The 20,080-nt window shown below is 44.2% G+C and overlaps 1 protein-coding gene across 1 annotated transcript in view; it reads right to left on the minus strand.

Annotated features, from left to right (window-relative positions):
- Nucleotides 1-6,305: 6,305 nt before the first annotated feature.
- MPPED2 (metallophosphoesterase domain containing 2) overlaps nt 6,306-20,080 on the minus strand; it is a gene marked incomplete at its 3' end in the record, with an annotated part of 166,949 nt that continues 153,174 nt past the window's right edge. Inside the window, exons 4-6 of the mRNA XM_082844359.1 lie at nt 12,911-13,026; nt 9,034-9,147; nt 6,306-6,424 (exon numbers count right to left, since the gene is read on the minus strand). Coding sequence (XP_082700485.1) covers nt 6,306-6,424; nt 9,034-9,147; nt 12,911-13,026 — 349 coding nt within the window. The remainder of the gene's footprint in view (nt 6,425-9,033; nt 9,148-12,910; nt 13,027-20,080) is intronic.

Below are 20,080 nucleotides of genomic sequence, written 5' to 3' on the forward strand. Positions count from 1 at the left end.
TAGGGTGCATTTTGTCAATGGCATGCCATTAGAGAAAACCATTTCACAGAGTAAATTAAGAAAACAAACCAGCTACGTGACCCACTCGGAATTGCCACTGGCCAGACCTTTTTTTCTCCTCCAGGAATGAAGCTGCATGGGATTGACATTATCATTATCACTCAGACTCCCTTTCCTAGGGTAGCTGCCTGTGGTTGTCGGAGACTTATACCCCCAGTGAGCACTTCCCCATAACGCTGGTCACTCACATAACTGGAGAAACCTGTGCATCACAGGCTCTGACTTTCTTTTATTGCTGCCTTGAATTGTTAATTAAATCTCTTATTTCTATTTAACTTCATGTGTCAATATCTTGCTTTTTGGACCAAATTATAAGGACTTTTCATGGCAAGAACTGGGTCTTACAAATGAAGCTTTCTAGTACATCACTAGGCTTACAGCGTTCAGTCAATATTTGTTGATTTCATCTGTGATTAATTTCTCCTATCTTTCTCATAGACCTGGCTATTTTCTGCTAAACACTGATTAATTTATTAAGAAAGCATTTCTTTGGAACTAAATGCTGGGAGTGCAGAGACAGAAGACCTGGTCACTGACCTCAGGAAGCTCACAGGCAGACAGGCAGCAATCAGAACGTGGCGCAGGTAGAAGTATGTGTGTGCGTGGTGGGGGTGGCAGGTGAGGAGCTGTGACGGTATCAAGGGTGGGGTGGTGTTCTGGGTAAGGATAAGGGAGCTCAGGGAAGGCTTCTAGGAAATATGAGTCCCTTTAAGGATTAAGTTGTTACCGAAGCATTACTGCCGTTACGTGCGAGGGCATGTTGGTGAACCCAAGCATGGCGCGTTTGGGTTCCGAGTCATTTGCTATTTCAGGAGCTCCTACTGTAAAGCTCAGCCTACGCCCAAGGTCAGCCGCTAAGGTCGGGGCAGAAACGGGCTATGAAACCACAGGCCCTTTCCCTTGGTAAGCGGGCTCTGAGAGCATCGGATGCACCTCATGGTAACTGTGGCTTCATAAAAATCAAAGCTGATTGATGGGCGCGGGCTCTCCGCTTCGTGTGTTTAGTCTACCCATGCTTTTAGTACCACTGCGGCCATGCTTCCTAATGGAAATGCATTTTTCTCTCTCACCATTACCCAGATATAGATGCTCTCAGATATGAAAGGCCTTTTACCTCAAGATTTTTGTCTTGTAAGGCATCCCTAATTCAGGAAGGAAAGGAGTCGAGAAGAACTTACCACAAATGTTTTGTCGGGTAGCTCGGAGACAGAGAGATAGGAATTTAAAGAGCTTAATTTATGTACGGCTTGGGTCTGCAGCTCCTTTACCCGGACTCAGTTCAGTTCAAGGAATTCACTTTCTCTTGGGAAGGGCTCTGACTAACAGAGAAAAATAAGCTAACTGTGTCTTTCTGCCTTTCTTTTTAAGAAAGTATGATGGGCAGCATAATAAAATCTTCCATTTTTTTATAATAGCTCACTGGGCCCAGAACCCTACTGATGTTATAGCAAGTCTGACAAATCCATTGTCAGGTAGGAAGTAGCCCCATTACACAGGCGTGGAGCATGAGGCTGAGAGAAGTAAAGGAGCACATCCAAGGCTACCCAGATGGTACATGGCATAGCTGGGATTTGAAAACAAGCATGACTGATGCCAAAGTTGGGGCCTCTTACCAGCTCCCAATGTCTTCCAGACTAGACATGCATGTCAAAATGCATGACAAAGAGCTGTCCAAGTTCAGTGGTAGCAAAGGCAGTAAGCATGTACCCATCTCTTTTGCAGGAGGAGGAACCAGCTGCCCATTGGAGGAACTGACTGCCCATCGGAGGAGGTGGACTGCTTGAAGTGAAAGAAAGTGAACCCTCGTGGGAACCCTTGGAGGTCAGTGTCTGAGTTTTTTTTTCAACTAATCTGGTTTAATAAGCCCCATATAGGCAGCTTGTTCTCTGCTACAAAATCATATTATGTCTGGCAAACTGATCGCCCCATCTTCTATTATTCCTGAATGTCAAGCTGAAAAAGCAGTTCTTGTTCAAAATTGAGAGTCCAAATGCCAATGTGGGGCTACCTCTTTGAATTGCTGTGTAACCATGGCGGTGCCGCTGACCCTCTGAACTTCTCATAAGCTGCAGAGACTGACACCATGGGCGCCAGGGAGGAGGGAGGCTTCTCAGAGAGGCTTTTGAATCAGTGTGGTTTTCTCTTCCATGGAAAGGCAGGATAGGAGCAGAAAGGTAGAGATGACATTTTGAAAAGGAAGGAAAGTAGCTTTAAACTTCTGGAAGAGTCATACTAGAGAGTGGACAGACATGCAGCAATCCTGCTTCTTCACTACAAAGTAGGAGAAAAAACATTTTGTATTAAGAAGCTGACATCCAGAAGCGGACCTAGAGCTTTCTGTGAAACCACCCACTAAGACTGTCCAGTTCAGGAACTGTCCCCACATCCCATGACCTCCTGCCTCATGCCCAGCAGCGTTTCCAAATGGTTCAGCTTGCAGCCGAATTCTCAAAATTGACAATCTCTTAAATTGCGTTGGTTTAATAATTAAACAAAAAGTACCTTAAAACTTTTAGGAAAGTGGGAATAGGGCATGGGAAGACACTGGAAAACCAGAATAACATGTGGATGCTAACTCTGTCGAAGCAGCACATCCTTGCCGAATGAGGGTTGGGGGAGGGGGACATTATTCAGGGCCCAGCAAGTGTTTCATCTGCAATTGACAAATCCTCAATCCTCCCAGCTTCTGTTTCTCACTACTTAAGACCTGGGTCACAGTATTTATTTACTTAAGTGATGGAGATGGAGGCAGGCTTAATGCTGGCCACCTGTCAGAATAACAGTGACCTGCCTATTAAGGGGATTTCAGCAACCCCTCAACTTCTTTATAAGACAAAAGGGCCTGGGGAGAAAATGTAGAGGAAAAAAAAATCACTAATTGAGCTTGAAAAAGATGGTGAGATGAAATGTAAAGACCCAAAGGGCAAGCGAGGCTGAGATCCATGGTTACCGTTTAATGAGACTTGAAAGAGTACAGACCCCTTCCTCTTCTGAGATTAGATGGGATTTTGCAAACTATGATACCCAAACTGAAAAGTCAGTCTCCCTTATCTGCCTCTCGCAAATGCCCTTGGCGTCCTTCATATTCTTATAAAGAGAGATTTGTGAGTCTCCAAGGAATGCAAACAAGCACGTTTTCTCGGAAATAATGCCCTTGAGAGTGAGACTTACAACAACTTCAATGACTGACTTACAACTTCACCTTACAACAACTTCATCATCATCATCACCCCCATTTTACGGGAAGGGTAAGTACCCAGCCAAAGGCATCAGTGCCAGTTCGGGATGGAGCCAGGACCTGGACAGGCACGCTGGTCTCTAGGCTGTGTGCTCTTCTGCACCGCGCTGTGCTGTGCTTCAAGCAGAGAGAATGGGCTTCAACTTGATGCAGTCATAAAGCCCCAGGCATTGTGCTCCGGCAGGCCCCTAGGTGAGGGATAGGAAGTACCTCCAGGCCTGCATCAGTCTTCTATCAGCTCTTGGAGGGCGTCAACTTTTCTGCCCCAGAAGCAGGGTGATGAAAAGAGCATAGGCTATGGAGTCAGACAGACCTTCCATTTTCCTAGGGAATGATTTTGAACCTTCCATTTTCCTAGGGAAAGTTATTTAACTTTTGAAGCCTCGGTTTCCGATCTAAAAAGTGGGGCTTATGTGACCTTTCCCAGGATTTTGTGAGGATTAGAAACAAAATATGAGACCCACTCATTAGAGTCACTGGTGACAGAAGGACAGAGAGCGCCTGGTGTCTAAGAGCTATTTCCGATATTTCCTTGGGACAGTCATCCTGGAAGCAGTTTACACATATGGATTGGCGAACCTGGACCGGCCAAAGGAAGCTCTGTCTGAGCCAGTCCACCCCGTAGATTTAGCAGACTGGGTTGCTTCCTGCTCCCACACAACGGAAAGCAATTTTAGTAAGTGCTTAGCTTAATTAGTTTGTGTCCAGATGTGCTCTCAAGGGCTGTGCACACACACATGTCATCATGATCACCCACCTCTGTCTCTGGAAAGCCTGTTTTTCCAGAAGTCTGAGCCTAACTCCCTGTACAGTAACCAGATGAAATTTCCATTCAGTCAACTCTCAGTCCAGCTCCCTGCGAATGAGCCTGAAGTTACGACCGTCTTCTGCTGATGTGTCAGGTCAAGGTTCATCTCCCATGGCACATCTCAGCAGCTATGGTCATGGACCACCTCCAGCTCTGGGTGGCCACCCAAGACACTTAATGAGTATTAAAAGTATGAGTCTGAGCTGGAATTCTGTCCTAGAACATTCTCTGCACTCTACTGGTACTGAAATCAAGAATTCTTTGCAGGAATTACACCAAAGGATGCACCACGGGTAGGAAGGAAGGAAGATGTGTCAGAATGCAGTCGAGCAGACACTGGAATGAAGACTTCCGGGGGTAGGAGAGACTGCAGATTCAAGATCATGCTGCTTAGAAATGGCTCTTCCAGAGAAAATAAAAAAGACAGAACAGGGTTTTTTCCACCCCACCCTCTGCCACCTCCTGGCTGCCACAGCATTCTAGCTGGGGACATCATTAAAAAAACAGTGACGGGGAGATGGTGACTGCTCCTAGGGATATAAGGGAACGTTGCAGGGGTTACTCCGTGACCCACTGCTTTACCCTCTCACGACCACACACACGTCCACAATAGCATCTTCAGCCTCCAATGCACGGTCCCTCTGTTCCTGTAGAAATTACTATGGCCAAAGATGAAATCTTCACTCTCTGAAATCTACAGCCAGATAGATGACAGCGTGATGGAAGGAAAGAGTACACTGAGTGTCTTATCGATCTACCTGCCAGCCCATGAATGGCGGGTAATAAAAATTTATTGAAAATTAGAAAAAAAATGTCACTTATTCTGATTCCACTGAAAGGGAGTGCTGATGTTGCATATGAATAAATCCCTCCTTCCCCAGCACTAAACCATCATCCTCCCAACCAGCCAACCCTCCAAACAGCACGGATTTAAAAATCTTGCAATTTTATTTGCATATAAAGGCCGCTAGATATAGAATATCACAATAAATTTAAAGAAACAACTGCTTTCCTAAATTTCATTAACAAGATAACATAAAATAGAATAAAGCTCAACAGCATTTACAATGGGAAAACAGAAATGACTATTAGCGACAATATTTTGTGCTAGCGCAGATTGCATCGACACACAGTGCAAAATGGGGGGTGGGGTAGGGAGAAGGAAGTAAGAAGACAATTCTGGGTATTTAAATATAAAGGACAACTAAGCCTTATTTTAGTCAGCTTCCATTGCATCCATTTAAGTCTATACACGCCTGTGACTGTACCTAGAAGTAACTCAAGCTCTTTAAGACCTTGAGTTCTGAGAAAATGTGTCAGCTCCTTCGGACTTCTGATGCCCTGCTTCAAGCACCCCTTTACAGTTGTACTGTCCTTGGCAATATTAAACTCCTAACTTAGTCATAATACACAAAAAATATTTATATATATAAACCCATATTGAAAAGGAGTCTGCACGCTCTTTTTTCTTTTTTTTTTACTGCATGAAATACCTGCTCTTGACAGATTCCATTTCCTTATTTTTAAAGCTAAAATAATTTAAAAGAAACAAACATACAATGAATCCTTGTATAATCACAATATGGATCTCACTAGCTAAGCCATCCTCTAAAAGAGGGCCGTTTTCTTCCCTCGACACAGCTTTCTTTATAGTGACAGTGTTGAAGAGAAGTCTTTTCCACGCCTACTTTTGTTGAAAAGATTGTTCTAAATCCGGGCCACGTCTGCAAAAAAGAAGCATTCCCAAGAAAAACAACAACAACAAAACGTCAAAAAATAAAATACTTCAGACAATACTCTTAAAACAGTTGTGCAAATCTGGGTGGTTTTTAAAACACTGTCTACCTGTTTCTTTTTTTTTTTCCAGCTTAAAGCATATTAAAATAAGACTTTTGTCACCTTTTCAAAAGAAAGCTTGGCTGTCCTTTGGCGAACACTAACAATTTACAATGGCGTGGCCTTTGAGAAAACAGAAGTCATTTTACACATTCACAACGCTCCTTTGATTCCAAATGGATGCCCCATTTAAAAAAAAAAAAATAAAGAAGAAGCACAACCTCTAGCATCATTTGTGTTCCAGCAATTTACAAAAAGAACTCACATGATCTGGAAATAAACAAGGAAGAGAATGTAAGTTTATAATTAGAAAAATGGCAGTTTTTAGACCTTTCCTCACATTCCAATTGGGCATTTGGAGGTTCAGGAACCCTGTGGGTTTGGAAGGTCAAATATAATTGGAGGGTTGGTCGGTTGAAAGCTGACTGTACACGTTGAGGCATTGATGTACGTTGTGTAACCGTCGGTCATAATGCCGTAACCTGTGGAGATAGAGTGTCACACTTACTGTAAAATATACAAATGACAGTGATTCAATGCAGGGCCATCAGACAAGGGAAACAAAAAGTCTTTGCCAGTGGGCAGTGAGATGAAATTCAGTAGAGCATCCCCCAGATATTACAGCTTTCAGAAGCTGCCTCCCAATTTTACTTTCTTTAAAGGGAGAATCCTCTACTTCAAAGAAAAGTGATTCTTTTTTCTTTCAACACTAGATTTTATTTCAACACTAGATTTGTTGGGGAGAGGCTGTGATTTCTCTACTAGTGGAAATAAAGAAAAAACAGCTTTTCCTCTTTTTAAAATATGATTTTCATTTCAAAGCCCTTGTATTAACTATCGAGTTCCAGGGAAGAGAATGAGTAACATAAGAAACCCCTCAGGGGCAAACACATCCATCATCCAAACCTCAAATGGGCTTCAGGACAGGTGAGAAGGGAAAGAGTATTGCATTGGGAGTTGGGACAGGTGAACGCTTAGCTTCCTTACCTATAAAATAAGCTCTAAACTGCCTCAATGAAAGTTAACAATAAGTGACCTTATCTTACTTGAACTGTGTGGCTTTAATGCTGAGTTCCATTCCATCCAAGAGAATCAGGTAATCAAATGTCCAAGTGATCTGGACACCATAGGACCCTGCTTCCTACGCTTACCTGGACACTGGATCAAGCAAAAACACTTCCCATAGGCAGTATAAACCTCTTGTGACCTATTGGAAGAAAGCTAAGAAAGTTTCTCTGGGTCTTTGGTACGTATATTCCTTTTATAAGTTTTAACATGTTGAAATTTCTAGCAGGTTTGCAAATTTGCACATTTCCCTGGATACCTTATTTTGTCTTACAGCCTCTGCAATTAAGTTTGTAATTCTATGCTGGTATCAGGCTCTGTGAAAAAAGAAAATTATCAGGACTTATAGAAATAACTGATAAGATTTTTTTTCTTCCATTTGCTAAAATTTCTCCAAGTAAGCCTGTGGAGAGCTTAATGAGGGTCAATGGAAAAATTTCTTAAGAAAGGAAAAGAAGCATTTCAAATGTGCACTGTTTAGTTCTGGGGTCATAAAGTCTTGTTATCTCTCTCCATCAAGAGGTTGGTATTTGCCCTCTCTCTGCCCTCTTCAGCTGTCTTAAGCGAATAAAAGCAAGACAAAGTTTATTTGAATATGATCTCCTCTCTTTTAAGCAAGTTTATTATTTTGGGACTTCAGTGGAATTCCCCAATTGTCTGGCTAGTTTAAAGCTAATTAATGATTTAAAAAAAAAAAAGATGAAATGCAAACTTATAGGCACGATGCAGGAATTCAAACCTGATAACTGCTCCACAGAAATGCTATTTAGACACCATCTCGCATCCTATTCCCTCCCCTCAGCCTTTATCATGCCTTAGAGAAGTGCGCTCCTTTTCAGGGAGTATGGCTTAACGTCAGGGCAGGATGACATCCACTCTTGGGGAGCCGCCCCCCGCTGCCACTGCTTTCCATCCACTCAGCTCATGCCTGACTTGGAGCAAGATGGACTTTCTCTGGCCTCTGCAGGATGATTTTCAATATGCTGTTTATTACCTGCCTAGCCAGGAAGCCACTGGATTGAGGGCTTTGAAAAGCAAACTTTACTTTTTGCTGGGTCGGGCCTAAACTCCTCACCTGTTGCAGGTTCATAAATAACTCCAGAGAACAGCCGTAAGCAGGGGCTGCAGTGAATATGGAGGCTGCCTACATAAATGCACCCACTGCACACAAATGTCTGTAACCAGGAGAGGCCGGTACGGCCAGAAAATCTAAGGCCTGCTGAAAGAGGCCTCGGGTCTGTCCCAAGGCCCAGTTACCCCTGGTTTGAAAAAGTCCGGAGAGACAAAACTAGAGTCCTGAAGGTTCCCGTGAGGCCTTCCGGTTCTGTGAACTTGATCCTAGATGACCTGGGAAAGCAGAAAACAGCCACTGGACCAGTTCCCACCTAGGGGAGATTTAATTATGCTGTTTAACCTCAGCCCGAGCGTATAGCACTGATGATTTCTGAGGAGTCTGAAATGGTTTTCTGAGATTAGTAAGGAAATGTCTGCCTGCAAATGTGTGGGTTCTATCACTGCAGTTCTGTATCTTTCATTGCACACCCAAAGTTATTTTTTAGACAGTCTTGTCTTCCTGGGTCTTTGTGTGTATTCCATATGAAACACAATATTTAGGTAGAAGAAGACATAGAAGTTATTTAGTCTAAATCCAGGCCATTTCTTCTGATGCTCTTAAAGAGAAAATCTGTCCTTTATTCCCTCAGGGCTTCTCTACAAGCGGTGGTTATCGAACATTCTTCACTGGAGCCCTGAGATTCCAGAAATTGTCTGGGGTTAGTGCTGGGTTTTCCAAAAGGTGGTTTCTTACTCTCCACTCTGCTTAAAAGAGAGCAGCTCCACAGAAAACACTTCTCAGCTTTATATATATGTGTTTCTCCTAAGATTTCATCTCATGAAAGGGTTCCGCTGGGAAAAAGAGTTTGGAAACCACCACGCCAATTACTCCTGGTGTAACTAAGGTCCCCACTGTGAATGAGATCACGGATAATGACTCAACATGTTGTGAACTCCTTTCTCCCGGTCTTACCTTCATGGATTCCACCAAACACATGGAGTTTGGGCCGGACTCGCCTCTGGACTGTGTTTAAAAGCTCCACGCAGCCCACTCTCTGAAGTTCCTTTGGAACCCAGTCTCGAAAACCTAAGAGTAAAATGCAATCAATACTCTTAATTTTCTGTCTCCAGGTAAGGTTTCATTTAGACTTTCAGGAAGCCATAACTCACAGAAGGTTTATTACATGATCTGTAATCCTAGCCTCTCCATTAACGCTCACAACGGCTTTTAAGGAACTTTTCACTCGTCACTTTGTCTTCTTTAGGTTCTTGAATTTTTTTTTTTCTTTTTGGTTTCTCCTTTTTTTTTTTCTTCCCGTTAATTAACATTTTTTTTCTGTGAGGGATTTGATTTATTCAGCCCTGGGTTTCAACTCTTCATGGGCCCAATGACATTTATTCCCTGTAGTCCCATAAGCTCTCTTTTCTCTCAATTCAGTTACTTTCTCTCTTTTTTTATTGTATCTCTCTTATAGCAGTCTACTTCAAGATGGTTCAAAGAAGAAGGGCTAGCAAGGGCTTCCTGTAAACTGGCCACAAGATGCCTTGCTCTCTTTATTTTCTTTTTCTTTTTTAAATTTTTGGCTGAGCCACGTGGCATGCGGGATCTTACTTCCCCGACCAGGACTCGAACCCACACCCCCTGCAGTGGAAGGGTGGAGTCTTAACCACTGTGCCGCCAGGGAAGTCCCACCTTACTCTCTAAATTTAGACACATCAGCTCTTAACCCTGGGTTCCTGATGACCCAAGCTTGGGAATGCCAAGTTCCTCCTCCAGTCTCCTCTTTAACAATAGTGCAACCACGGTGACCCTGTGGTGGCATGCATGAAGCTGGGGCTGATTGACTGTCTTTATGCAAAAGCCACTTCGTTCTAAGTCTAATGGAAAAAAATCCATAAAAACTGACATCAATCATAGCAAAAGTCAGCTATCTGAATGATTATGGCCCGGAATGGAATCCAATCACCTCAGTGGGATGGGGTAGAAAGCAAGCAGATAGGACAAAAGGCTAAATCATAATCAGTGGGAACCCATTCCATAGCTCCATTAGTTGATTTCTACTATTCAGAAATGATCAGGCAGAAAGGGACAGGCCAGCTTATTCCACTTCGTTTGGCAAACGGTAAAAATGAAGGTTTAGCATCTCTGTAAAGACGTGTTGGCTGGTGAGCGGCAGAAAATATGGGAAAAACACCAGATACAAGTAGGAACCCTATACAAATCCAATCAGGGATTTCAAAACTTGGTTAATTAGAAGGAAAATTCTCTAATCCACAGTGATTGGCATATTCCCTCATGGATGTGTTTTTCTTGAAGAGGGAAAACATCTCATTTCACATGCAATCGCCTAAGAAAGTGTCTTGCTCGTACCATAATAGTGAAGTCCCATGTGCCATGGCTCCCTTAGCAGGAGAGAATTCAAGGCCAATCCCCACGCCCACCCCCTACCTCCTAGTCCAGAATGTTCACAAAAATCCCAATAACTACACTGATTAAGGCTCAACATTACCTTATGAAAACTTTGCCTGACATTTTATTTTGGAACTCCCTGATGTAGGTCTTACTCTGCTATATGCACAGCCACTCTCTGGATTACTCCATCTTTACTACAATGAGAGGGATGGTAGCGTCTCTATTAAGAGTTCCTGGAGGGGGCTTCCCTGGTGGCGCAATGGTTGAGAGTCTGCCTGCCGATGCAGGGGACACGGGTTCGTGCCCCGGTCCAGGAAGATCCCACATGCTGCGGAGAGGCTGGGCCCGTGAGCCATGGCCGCTGAGCCTGCGCGTCCGGAGCCTGTGCTCCGCAACGGGAGAGGCCACGACAGTGAGAGGCCCGCGTACCGCAAAAAAAAAAAAAAGAAAAGAGTTCCTGGAATGTCTGAATTCTTTGGAGGCCAGAATGCCACTTGCTTTTGTACAAAAATTAATGACTTGATGAAGTCTGTGAATGGACTGTTCTGTTCAAAGTTATATTCCAAATAATACTTCAGGTATGTAAATGTTTCTATGCTGAGGACGCCCAAGTCCCTCACAGTACACAGCCTAAGGGGGATTAAGCCTGCACCCAACTAGGCTGCTCAGGGGGAAGGATCAGCTTGGCTGGGATGTGGTCTCTGTAGGGTCTCGCTGTGTACCTCATGCTGAGCAGAATATTTAGCCAGCAATTCAATGATTTGGTTAGTCTCTAATGATTGCAAAATAGGGAAATTAATTAATCATGGCTTGATAAAGGTTATTGATAAGTATAATCTTGTAAAGTATGGAGGGGGCAGGATGGGGTAGGGAAAGAGCATGGGGATGGCGATTCTGAAGCTTTGAAAAAAGTCAGGAAGTGCTGATCTTGTGCAAATCTGTACAATTTCCCGGCCTGCAACAGAACTGCCTTCCCTTCTCTTGCTTCCCTCCCACCCCCCATCATGAAAATGTGCCACTGTGGCTCATGCCCTGGTCCTCCCTTCCGCTGTTTCTTTGTGAAACACAGACCACTTCCCTTGTAAGGGCAGGAAGGCAGCACTAAGTGGCGTGAAGGGGAAAATATCTACAAAGATTAAATTCACATTAGGGGATGCGTGTTAGATTTTTTATTTTTCAGGCCGACAGAGGAGGGAAGTGACATGGATAGTAACCCCAAACCACAGGAAAAAAATGATGAACATCATTTATTTTTGTATTGCTTTCCTCCTCTCTCCAAAGCAAGATGATCACGAAAACTTTTCTAGCCCTGTACATTTAACAATTTGTTAAGAGGATAGATTTCATGTTATGTGGTTTTTCGTATAATTTTTTAAAAGAGGAAACTGTCCTACTAAAAGGGAAACATCTGGATTGCCTGAGCATACCTTAGTTTGACAAGGAAGGCTGCTGGTGTAATAGACACCCAGTAGATGGGAAGATCAAGGTGGTAGTCCTGTTTGAAAAATGTTCTGTGGCTAAACCAAACCACTAACAAGCTCATGAATAATTAGAAGATTATTATATAAATCAAACAATCATCTTCTGACCTATAATCTGGGTGACTGAAGGTAGCTTTGAAGCGTATTGGCAATCTAAGCCTGGATGCAGGTTCACTGTATCTATAAGATGAGTATCTTTTTTTTTTGCGCTACGCGGGCCTCTCACTGTTGTGGCCTCTCCCGTTGCGGAGCACAGGCTCCGGACGCGTAGGCTCAGCGGCCATGGCTCACGGGCCCAGCCGCTCCGCGGCATGTGGGATCTTCCCGGACCGGGGCATGAACTCGTGTCCCCTGCATCGGCAGGCGGACGCTCAATCACTGCGCCACCAGGGAAGCCCATAAGATGAGTATCTTTAAGTAATATTCAACGTAAGTCCTTACTAAACACCTTAGCTAAAAAAAGAGAAAAAAAAAAGGATTCTTTTCTTGTATAATTAGCTTGATGTTATACTTAAAGATCTCCCAGGTTCCACTACTATATGGGAAAGCAAAATGAACTACTTTGAACGAAAGTTTCCATCATTTCATTACCATTCAAAAGCCCTGTGATTGGGAGGTCTGTGTCTTCCTTCCATTCCCCCTCCCACTCCCTTACTCCAAAGTGAATATAGTTCTTAAAATAAATTATCAAGCTCAAAAGACTGTGGTGCTCTATACTCATTTGATTTTCCCTGACCTGACTAAATCAAAAAATTTAATTTCAAGAACACCTGTAAGCCCAGCAGAACTGCTGAGTTCAATTATCATACTGGGTTTCTTTAAAGACACTGACTTTTCTTTTTGTATTCACTTTTTTTTTTTGGGGAGGAAAATGATTATGTCCCTGAAGCATTATTCATTATGCTTGGGAAAAAAAGGCATCACGTATGACGAAAGTACACCTTTGCTTCACTTACCGAGAGGAGGTCCGTGTGTCATGAGTATGTCGATGCCCTCAGGGATAAGGTTCCACTTGTCCAGCAGAGACTGACCTCTGGGCAGGTTAAAGCCCCAACCATTAAACCACGGGGTCCTTTGGGGGAGATAATGCACATGGTATCAGGCCAGCAGAGCCACGTTTCCGCTCTACACTATTTCTCTCCCGCACATTCCCCCACGGTTTGCATTGCTCTCTTTTCTCTTTTTGATGGTTGGCCCTGGCAGCAGGATGCTTTTTTGTTGACTGCTTCAAAACCAATTCATTTGAAAGCAAGTGTGGAGCCTACAAATTGTTCAACTAGAAAGAGGCACGAGAGCCTTTACAGTGGAGACTTTCCCAGCAGACCCCTATCAAAATCTTAACAATGCTTTGTCTTCCCCCAAATCTCAGTGCTTCCTAAAGATGCCCAGCTCAGATCCGAAGCATGTCCATCCTTCCTGCAGTGCCTCAGGGCTAAGAAATTCCATCAGCCCTCCTTCCTCCTCCCCATCACTGTGGAATGGCTTCACTAGAAAGATTCTTACTGAAATCCTTGGGGAAAAGGACAAGTGCTCCGAAGGCAGAAACCACCACACACACAGATGTTCTGAACATCCCGGACTGAGAATGCTGAAAAAATATTGCGGGGGGTGGGGGTGGGGCTCTGAAAGGTGAGGTGGGACACTGAACAAAAAGCCAAAGTGGAACTTTCCTCCGGTCACCAAAGGGAAGATTTCTGGGGACACCCCTGTTCACTCTGGAATCCAATCTCCTGACAGTGAATGTGAGCATTCCACCCTCTCGGGAACTTCTGCTCCAGGAATACGTTTCTGAGATTGATGCTCTACGTAGAAACGAATGGCATCTTCATCCATCCAGTGAGCATTTCTAACTGGAGCTGAAAACGTCTCTACCATGTATAATAACGGGAGGATGATCAAGTTTTCTCTACAAATACTACAGGCTACATCACAGCAGAACAAAACAGTTCCCAATGCTGTCCTATTCCCAAACATCTAGATGTAACCATTATTTTTTGAAACTGACTCTCTTTGTCCTGGAGGAAAATTCCAGTTTGCTAGGGCGTAGGCGTCAAAGACAAGTTGGTCAATATTCTGGCTAAGCCCAACTTCTGCCTTCAGCTTAAGCTGCCCCTTCCATGCCTACTGAGAGAGGTAACCCTGGGTACAAGAGCACCTGGTCTGTCACAGCTAATCAAACAGGGGGCATTATTATTTAAAGCCAATCATGGCCCAGACTAACCAGTGTCTTTCAAGACTCTGCACTCAGAAACACTAACCATCATTCATTTGGTGGTGGGCATGCATAGTCAAGGCCAGAGGTGAAAGGATGGCTCCTGAAAGCCATGTGAAAATTCACCTTACAGGTAAGAACCGCAGTTCCCACTGAGGTGCCTGAGAGAGTAAGTTCCAGAGATAAGAGACTGTGTGGCCTCAGCTCGAAAAAGAGAAACCAAGAAAGTATCTGACTTGGTCCCTAACCACTTTCCGAGTCCCTAAGCCATCCTCAGGAAACTTACTTGTAATAACAATAGCTATATAACAACAGTAATCGTTATTATAGTTATTATTTATTGAGTGTTTGCTCTATGTCAAGGTACTATTCTAAGTACTTTATTTGTATTGACACACTGAAACCTCACAACCAGCTCATGAGGTGGGTGCTATTATTAACCACATTTTACAGATGAGGAAAATGAGGTACAGAGAGCTCAAGTAAATACAGCCAATAAATTGGACATAAACCCAAGCAGTTTGGTTGCAAAACCCAGACTCTTACCCTGCATGCAATTCCCCTTCTTGTATACTACCTGAATTAACTTACTACTTGCCCTGAGTGAGCCCCCTCCGTACTCTTTCAAGTTTGAGTGTCTTATTGCTTGAAGCCAAACGAGCACTGGACTAGAATACCACAGCCCTAAGATGCTGAAGTGCCCACCAATGGTTTTTGCCTAGCCAGCTCTTTCTGCCTTCTTCTGGTAACAACATTTTAATTTCCTATGGAGTACCTTTCCCTCCCCCGCTCAGTACATGTGCTCTGGTAAGGCTGACTCATCTCCGCTCAGAATGAAGCGCGTATGGCCTCTCCGTGAGCAGTGACTGGTCTAGGGATGTGCACATGACCCAAGTTGGGCCAAGGAGCGTCATCCTCAGGATTTTGTTGGTGCTACCTAAAGAGAAGTCATAGTTTCCTCTCTCCTATCTTGAGAACTACGTCAGCCTGCTACTGCCTGGGAGCTATCTCGGCCACCATGCAGATAAGCTTGTGACTGAGAAGCAAATCACCACAAAGAATGCGAAGCCAAGAAGCAGAGTGCTTTGATGACCTTGTTGGACATGGGGAACCAGCTGTGCCTGAAGCCAATCACATTTTTCTTCCAAGTATGTAAGCCAGCGAAATCCTTTTCTTCTGATTAGCTTGAGTTAGATCCTGTTTCTTGCAACCGAAAGAGTCCTAATATATACAGTCACTGTATTTAGTGTAGAAACGACCTATGTACCTATTGGCAATGATTACCCACCCCCCAAGATGTCCACGTCCTAATTCCCGGAACCTATAAATATATTACCTTACATGGCAAAGGTGGATTAAAAGTTTGTTTGGGAGCTAATCAGCTGACCTTAAGCTAGGGAGATTATCCTGGATTACCTAAGGAGGACCCAGTGAAACCACAAGGTCCCTAAAAGTGGAGAAGGGAGGTAGAAGAGGAAATTAAAGAGGTGCAATGTAAGAAGGACTTAACCTGCTGTTGATGGCTTTGAAGGGGAAGGAAGAGGAACATAAAGCCAAGGAATGTGGGCAGTGTCAAAAAGCTGGAAAAGGTAAGCAGAGAAAACAAATGCTCCCACAGAGCCTCCAGAAAGGAACACAGCCCTGCCGACACCCAGATTCCAGCCCAGTGAGACCCATGTCAGGTTTCTGACCAACAGATGGTGAAGCAATAAACGTGTCGTTTTAGAGGAATGGATAAAGAAGATGTGGTATATATGCACAATGGAATACTACTCAGCCATAAAAAAGAATCACATTTTGCCATTTGCAGCAATATGGATGGACTTGGAGGGTCTAATGCTAAGTGAAATAAGTCAGACAGAGAAAGGCAAATACTGTATGATATCACTTATATGTGGAATCTAAAAAATGCAACAAACTAGTGAATATAACAAAAAATAAGCAGACTCACCAGATATAGAGAACAAGCTAGTGGTTACCAGCAGAGAGAGGGGAGGAAGGAAGGGCAATATAGGGGTAGGGGAGTAAGAGGTACAAACTATTAGGTCTAAAATAAGTTACAAGGATATATTATACAACACGGAGAATATAGCCAATATTTTATAATAACTATAAATGGAATATAACCTTCAAAAATTGTGAACCACTATATTGTATGCCTGTATATATAATATTGTACAGCAAATAAACTTCAATTAAAAAATACATTAAAAAATAAATATATGTTGTTTTATGCCACTAAATTTGTGGTGATTTGTTACAGAAGCAATAGAAAACTAATACAGTATCTAAACTGTCTGAGCTGGTTATAAAATCCACGGACTGTGAGTGGCCTGAGTCTCACCTGGTACACAGCATGTGTTCAATCAACACAGCCCTTCCACAGCCACACTGTCTTGCTCGGCTAGGGGCACTGCTTTTAGTTTCCTCTGAGGAAAAGGCAGTGCTCACTTTCTTATCCCAGTCTGTCAGGGATGCACCAGGCATCGTGGGTATGGGGGTGAGGCCTCGTAGACCCTTTCAGAGCTTTAATGAGTCCACCCTGCTCTCTCTTGCCTTCTAGGACTCCCAGACTGCAGGATCGTAAACATTTTCATTAGACTCTAAAATAGAGTTTTCCCAGTTTGGGATACCCATCTTTCCCCTTTACTTTACAATAATAACCTCTTCCAAGATTTGTTTTAAAAGTAAAAAGAAAAAAAAAAAAAGGCAAGTTCAGAACCCAATGAAGATTCAGTGAGCATTCTGGCATGAGAGAGAGAAAAATAAGCAAAAACATCTGTTTTCCTAGATTTTGCAAACAAGCTTCTGGGCCTATGGTTCCTGTCTGAATGGCGAATAAAGAAGGGTTTGAAAGAGTCCCAAGCACACCCAAGTAGTTGGTACAATGAGGGGCTCTGATTTCACTGCCAGAGTCTGTCTGAGGGCAGTCAGCCCCTGAACCCCGAGGATATCCCAGGGGCTTCCAGCGTCAAAGAACGGGACTTATTTTTTTCACTCTTTCCAGTTTTCCCTCATAGAACTTTCTCTTGGAAACCTACAGCCCTATTCCCCCAGGAAATGCTCAGTTTTACAAGTGCTCTGTAAAAGATTAAGGCAGGTCCATGGTCTAGAGGTCCCTTAAATTTTATTTGGTTAATGTTAAGCCTGTGACAAAGCCCAGACATTTCCAAGTTAAGGGTAAACTTTGAAAATGTTGGGCTTTTCTTTTGACTCAAACCTGTATGTACATGAGACAGAGGTTAAGTTATATGAAAGCGAACATTTATTAAGTCCCTGATCCGTTTTTACGTAGGGGTTTGGTTTTACATAGGCTATTACATTTAACTCCTCATAACAATACTCGGGCTAGGTATTATCAGCTCTGTTTTTAGATTAAAAACCTGAAGATCAGTGATATCAAGTAATTTGTTCACTTTCCTAGGATTACTAAGTGGTGGAACTGAGATCTGAACCCAGACCTGCTGGCTGCAAAGCCGATGTTCTTTCTTTGCACAATGCTGAATTAAAACCTTCCAGCCCAGTTTTGGTTTTGGCTCTCACATACATAAAGTAAACAGGGCTGATCCATACGGTCTCTGAGGCTGTGCACTGTGCAACTCCAGAGGGCTCCGTGGCATTGTGGGACGGAAGTGGCTCTTAGTGAAAATGCAGTGTGAATTCAACAATGCTGGTACGGCTTCTCTAGGATGCTTTCTGTTCCTCTAGATCCCCTAGATCAGGCCTTTTCCATAATACAGTGACCAGGAAATGGGAAAAGCAGCCCAGTGATGGGCTCCAGAATTATCCCAGCATGGTGTAATAAGTGGGGCATACAGAAATGGGAGACCCATGTGCTAATTTGCATGCTGGCATCAATTCGCTAATGCACAAGACCCTTGGATAAGAGAAGGTCCTCAGTGGGCCAGTTTCCTCATCTGAGCAAAGAATGAATGGGTGGATGTGATTACGGGAGTTCAGGATCGCTTTTAGGCTGCAGAAATCTTATGCAGAAGCCCCAGACCCAAAGCAGGTATGTGCAGGGGTGTTTCTTGCCAGGGGACGGGGACGAAGGGGCTCTGAGCCTGTTCACTCACTCAGCCCCCTCCTCCTTTCTGACCTATGCCTCTGAGCACAGCTGGCAAAACCTGACACTCGATAATCTTTCTGTGATCTAGAAATCCCCAAATTCTGTCATTCTGTGCAGGCTATCAATGTTCTGAGTAACTGCTGTGAATTGCCCTCAATGAATTACCTAAATTGCCTGTAAAGGACCAAGTCCAGTGTGGGAGAAATAGCTGCACAGAGCGGAGACCGACTGTGTCAGCATCAATGAATAATGCTTTATCCAGTTGAGTTTCAACCTGAAACACGAAACCCCAGCAGTGAGCCCCCCAGGAGTTCACTGGGAAACGTGTGCACAGCCGACCTCCCGAGCCCCACAATGAGTTTTGTTCTGTAGCAGTGGGGAGGCAAGGGGGGAAAGGAGGAGGGAGGAGGGAGGAATCCAAGGGAACAATGTCTACTGCCTTGGCCAAAGACTTAATAATTAGCTGTGACTAACAAATGCCACATGGGAACCGACTTGTAAGAAAATGTCCCACAAAGCACCCTATTGCCAGTGGGCCAATCCGAGCCCGCGATCGCCCCTCCTAGACAGGGATTAGAAAATCCTGGAAGGAAGGGGAGTACTTCAGCTGCCTGAAGCCAGTGGACCGAAGACTCAGACGGATGGAAGCTGGGGATGCTTTCAAGGCGCCCTCCTCCCCCTTATTCTCAGAATTAGAGGCACTTGGCCTCTCGGGGCTGAGAGTCCAGGGGCAGGTGCTGCGGGAGTCCACATAGGCAGAACTTGTTCCAAACAATGTCAATACAAAACAGGTTTGCTCTCTGGAAGCACGTTGAGATTAAATCACTGCAAAGGTCATCTGTGTTTGCCGTACACAATGCTGTGGTGTGGGCGGAAGGGAGCTGCTGGAGCATAAATCCCAGGTTTGGACAGGTGAATGGCCGTTCACTCCCCGACCAGCTTCGGTGGGGGCTGGGTGCACCCCAGGAAAGCAGGATTTGGAAATGAGCAATTGGTACTTGTTCAGCTCAGATGGGCTACTCAGGTTCACTGCCCTGGTGTTGGTCAGTGTGGACAGACTCCCCATGGACCCTGGGTCCTGGGCGGACTGCATCACAAAGACTTGGGGTTCTTCTGAATACAGTCTCCTGGGTGCCCGCTGCAGAGATTAGGGCTTGAGATTCCGCAGGAAAGCTGTGAAGGGGAAAAGTGCAAGCTCACGAGCACCCAGACTTAATGAAAGGGCTGGCGTGTTGGCTGTGCCGCTTAAAACTACGAGAACCTGGGGGTTTTGTGAAAGTTAAGCCTTTCTTGTTTTGGAGGCCGTGGGTACGAGTGTGTATTATGGGGTCAAACAGACCCATGTCCAGTAGGTCTGCTGCTTACTGGCTTCTCTGATCCTGTCTCCTCATCTTTCAAAGAGCAGCAGAATATCCACCCACGTGGATAAAGTGAGATAATGAGATAATTTATGTAAAACTTTGGCAGAGAACTGCCAGCGAGTATTAATGTGCAGCTTCTAATTTATACACGATATACATTGGCAGTGTGTGTGTGTGTATATATACACACACACACACAAGATTGCTCATGTTATTCTTTTCTCTCTAGAGTTTCTCAAGCTAGGGCTCATCAAATCATAGACCCTGCTGCTCCAGACTCTGGAAAAGTCCCCGGTGCACAGGCAAGCATTACTAGACGGCTAGATAGAGGCTGATTTCCTCCGGCTGATTACTTATTAAAAGGCGCTTCCTCGGCTCACTTTTGAGTGGAAGTTTTTCAGAAAGGCACGCCCTCCCTCGCCTGGCGGCCGGCTCAGTCTTGCATAGACAATCCTGTGGAACGTGAGAGCACAAGGTAAAACGG

This window comes from Leucopleurus acutus, assembly GCF_964270905.1.
Source record: "Leucopleurus acutus genome assembly, chromosome: 8".
In the NCBI taxonomy this organism is placed as follows: Eukaryota; Metazoa; Chordata; class Mammalia; order Artiodactyla; family Delphinidae; genus Leucopleurus; species Leucopleurus acutus.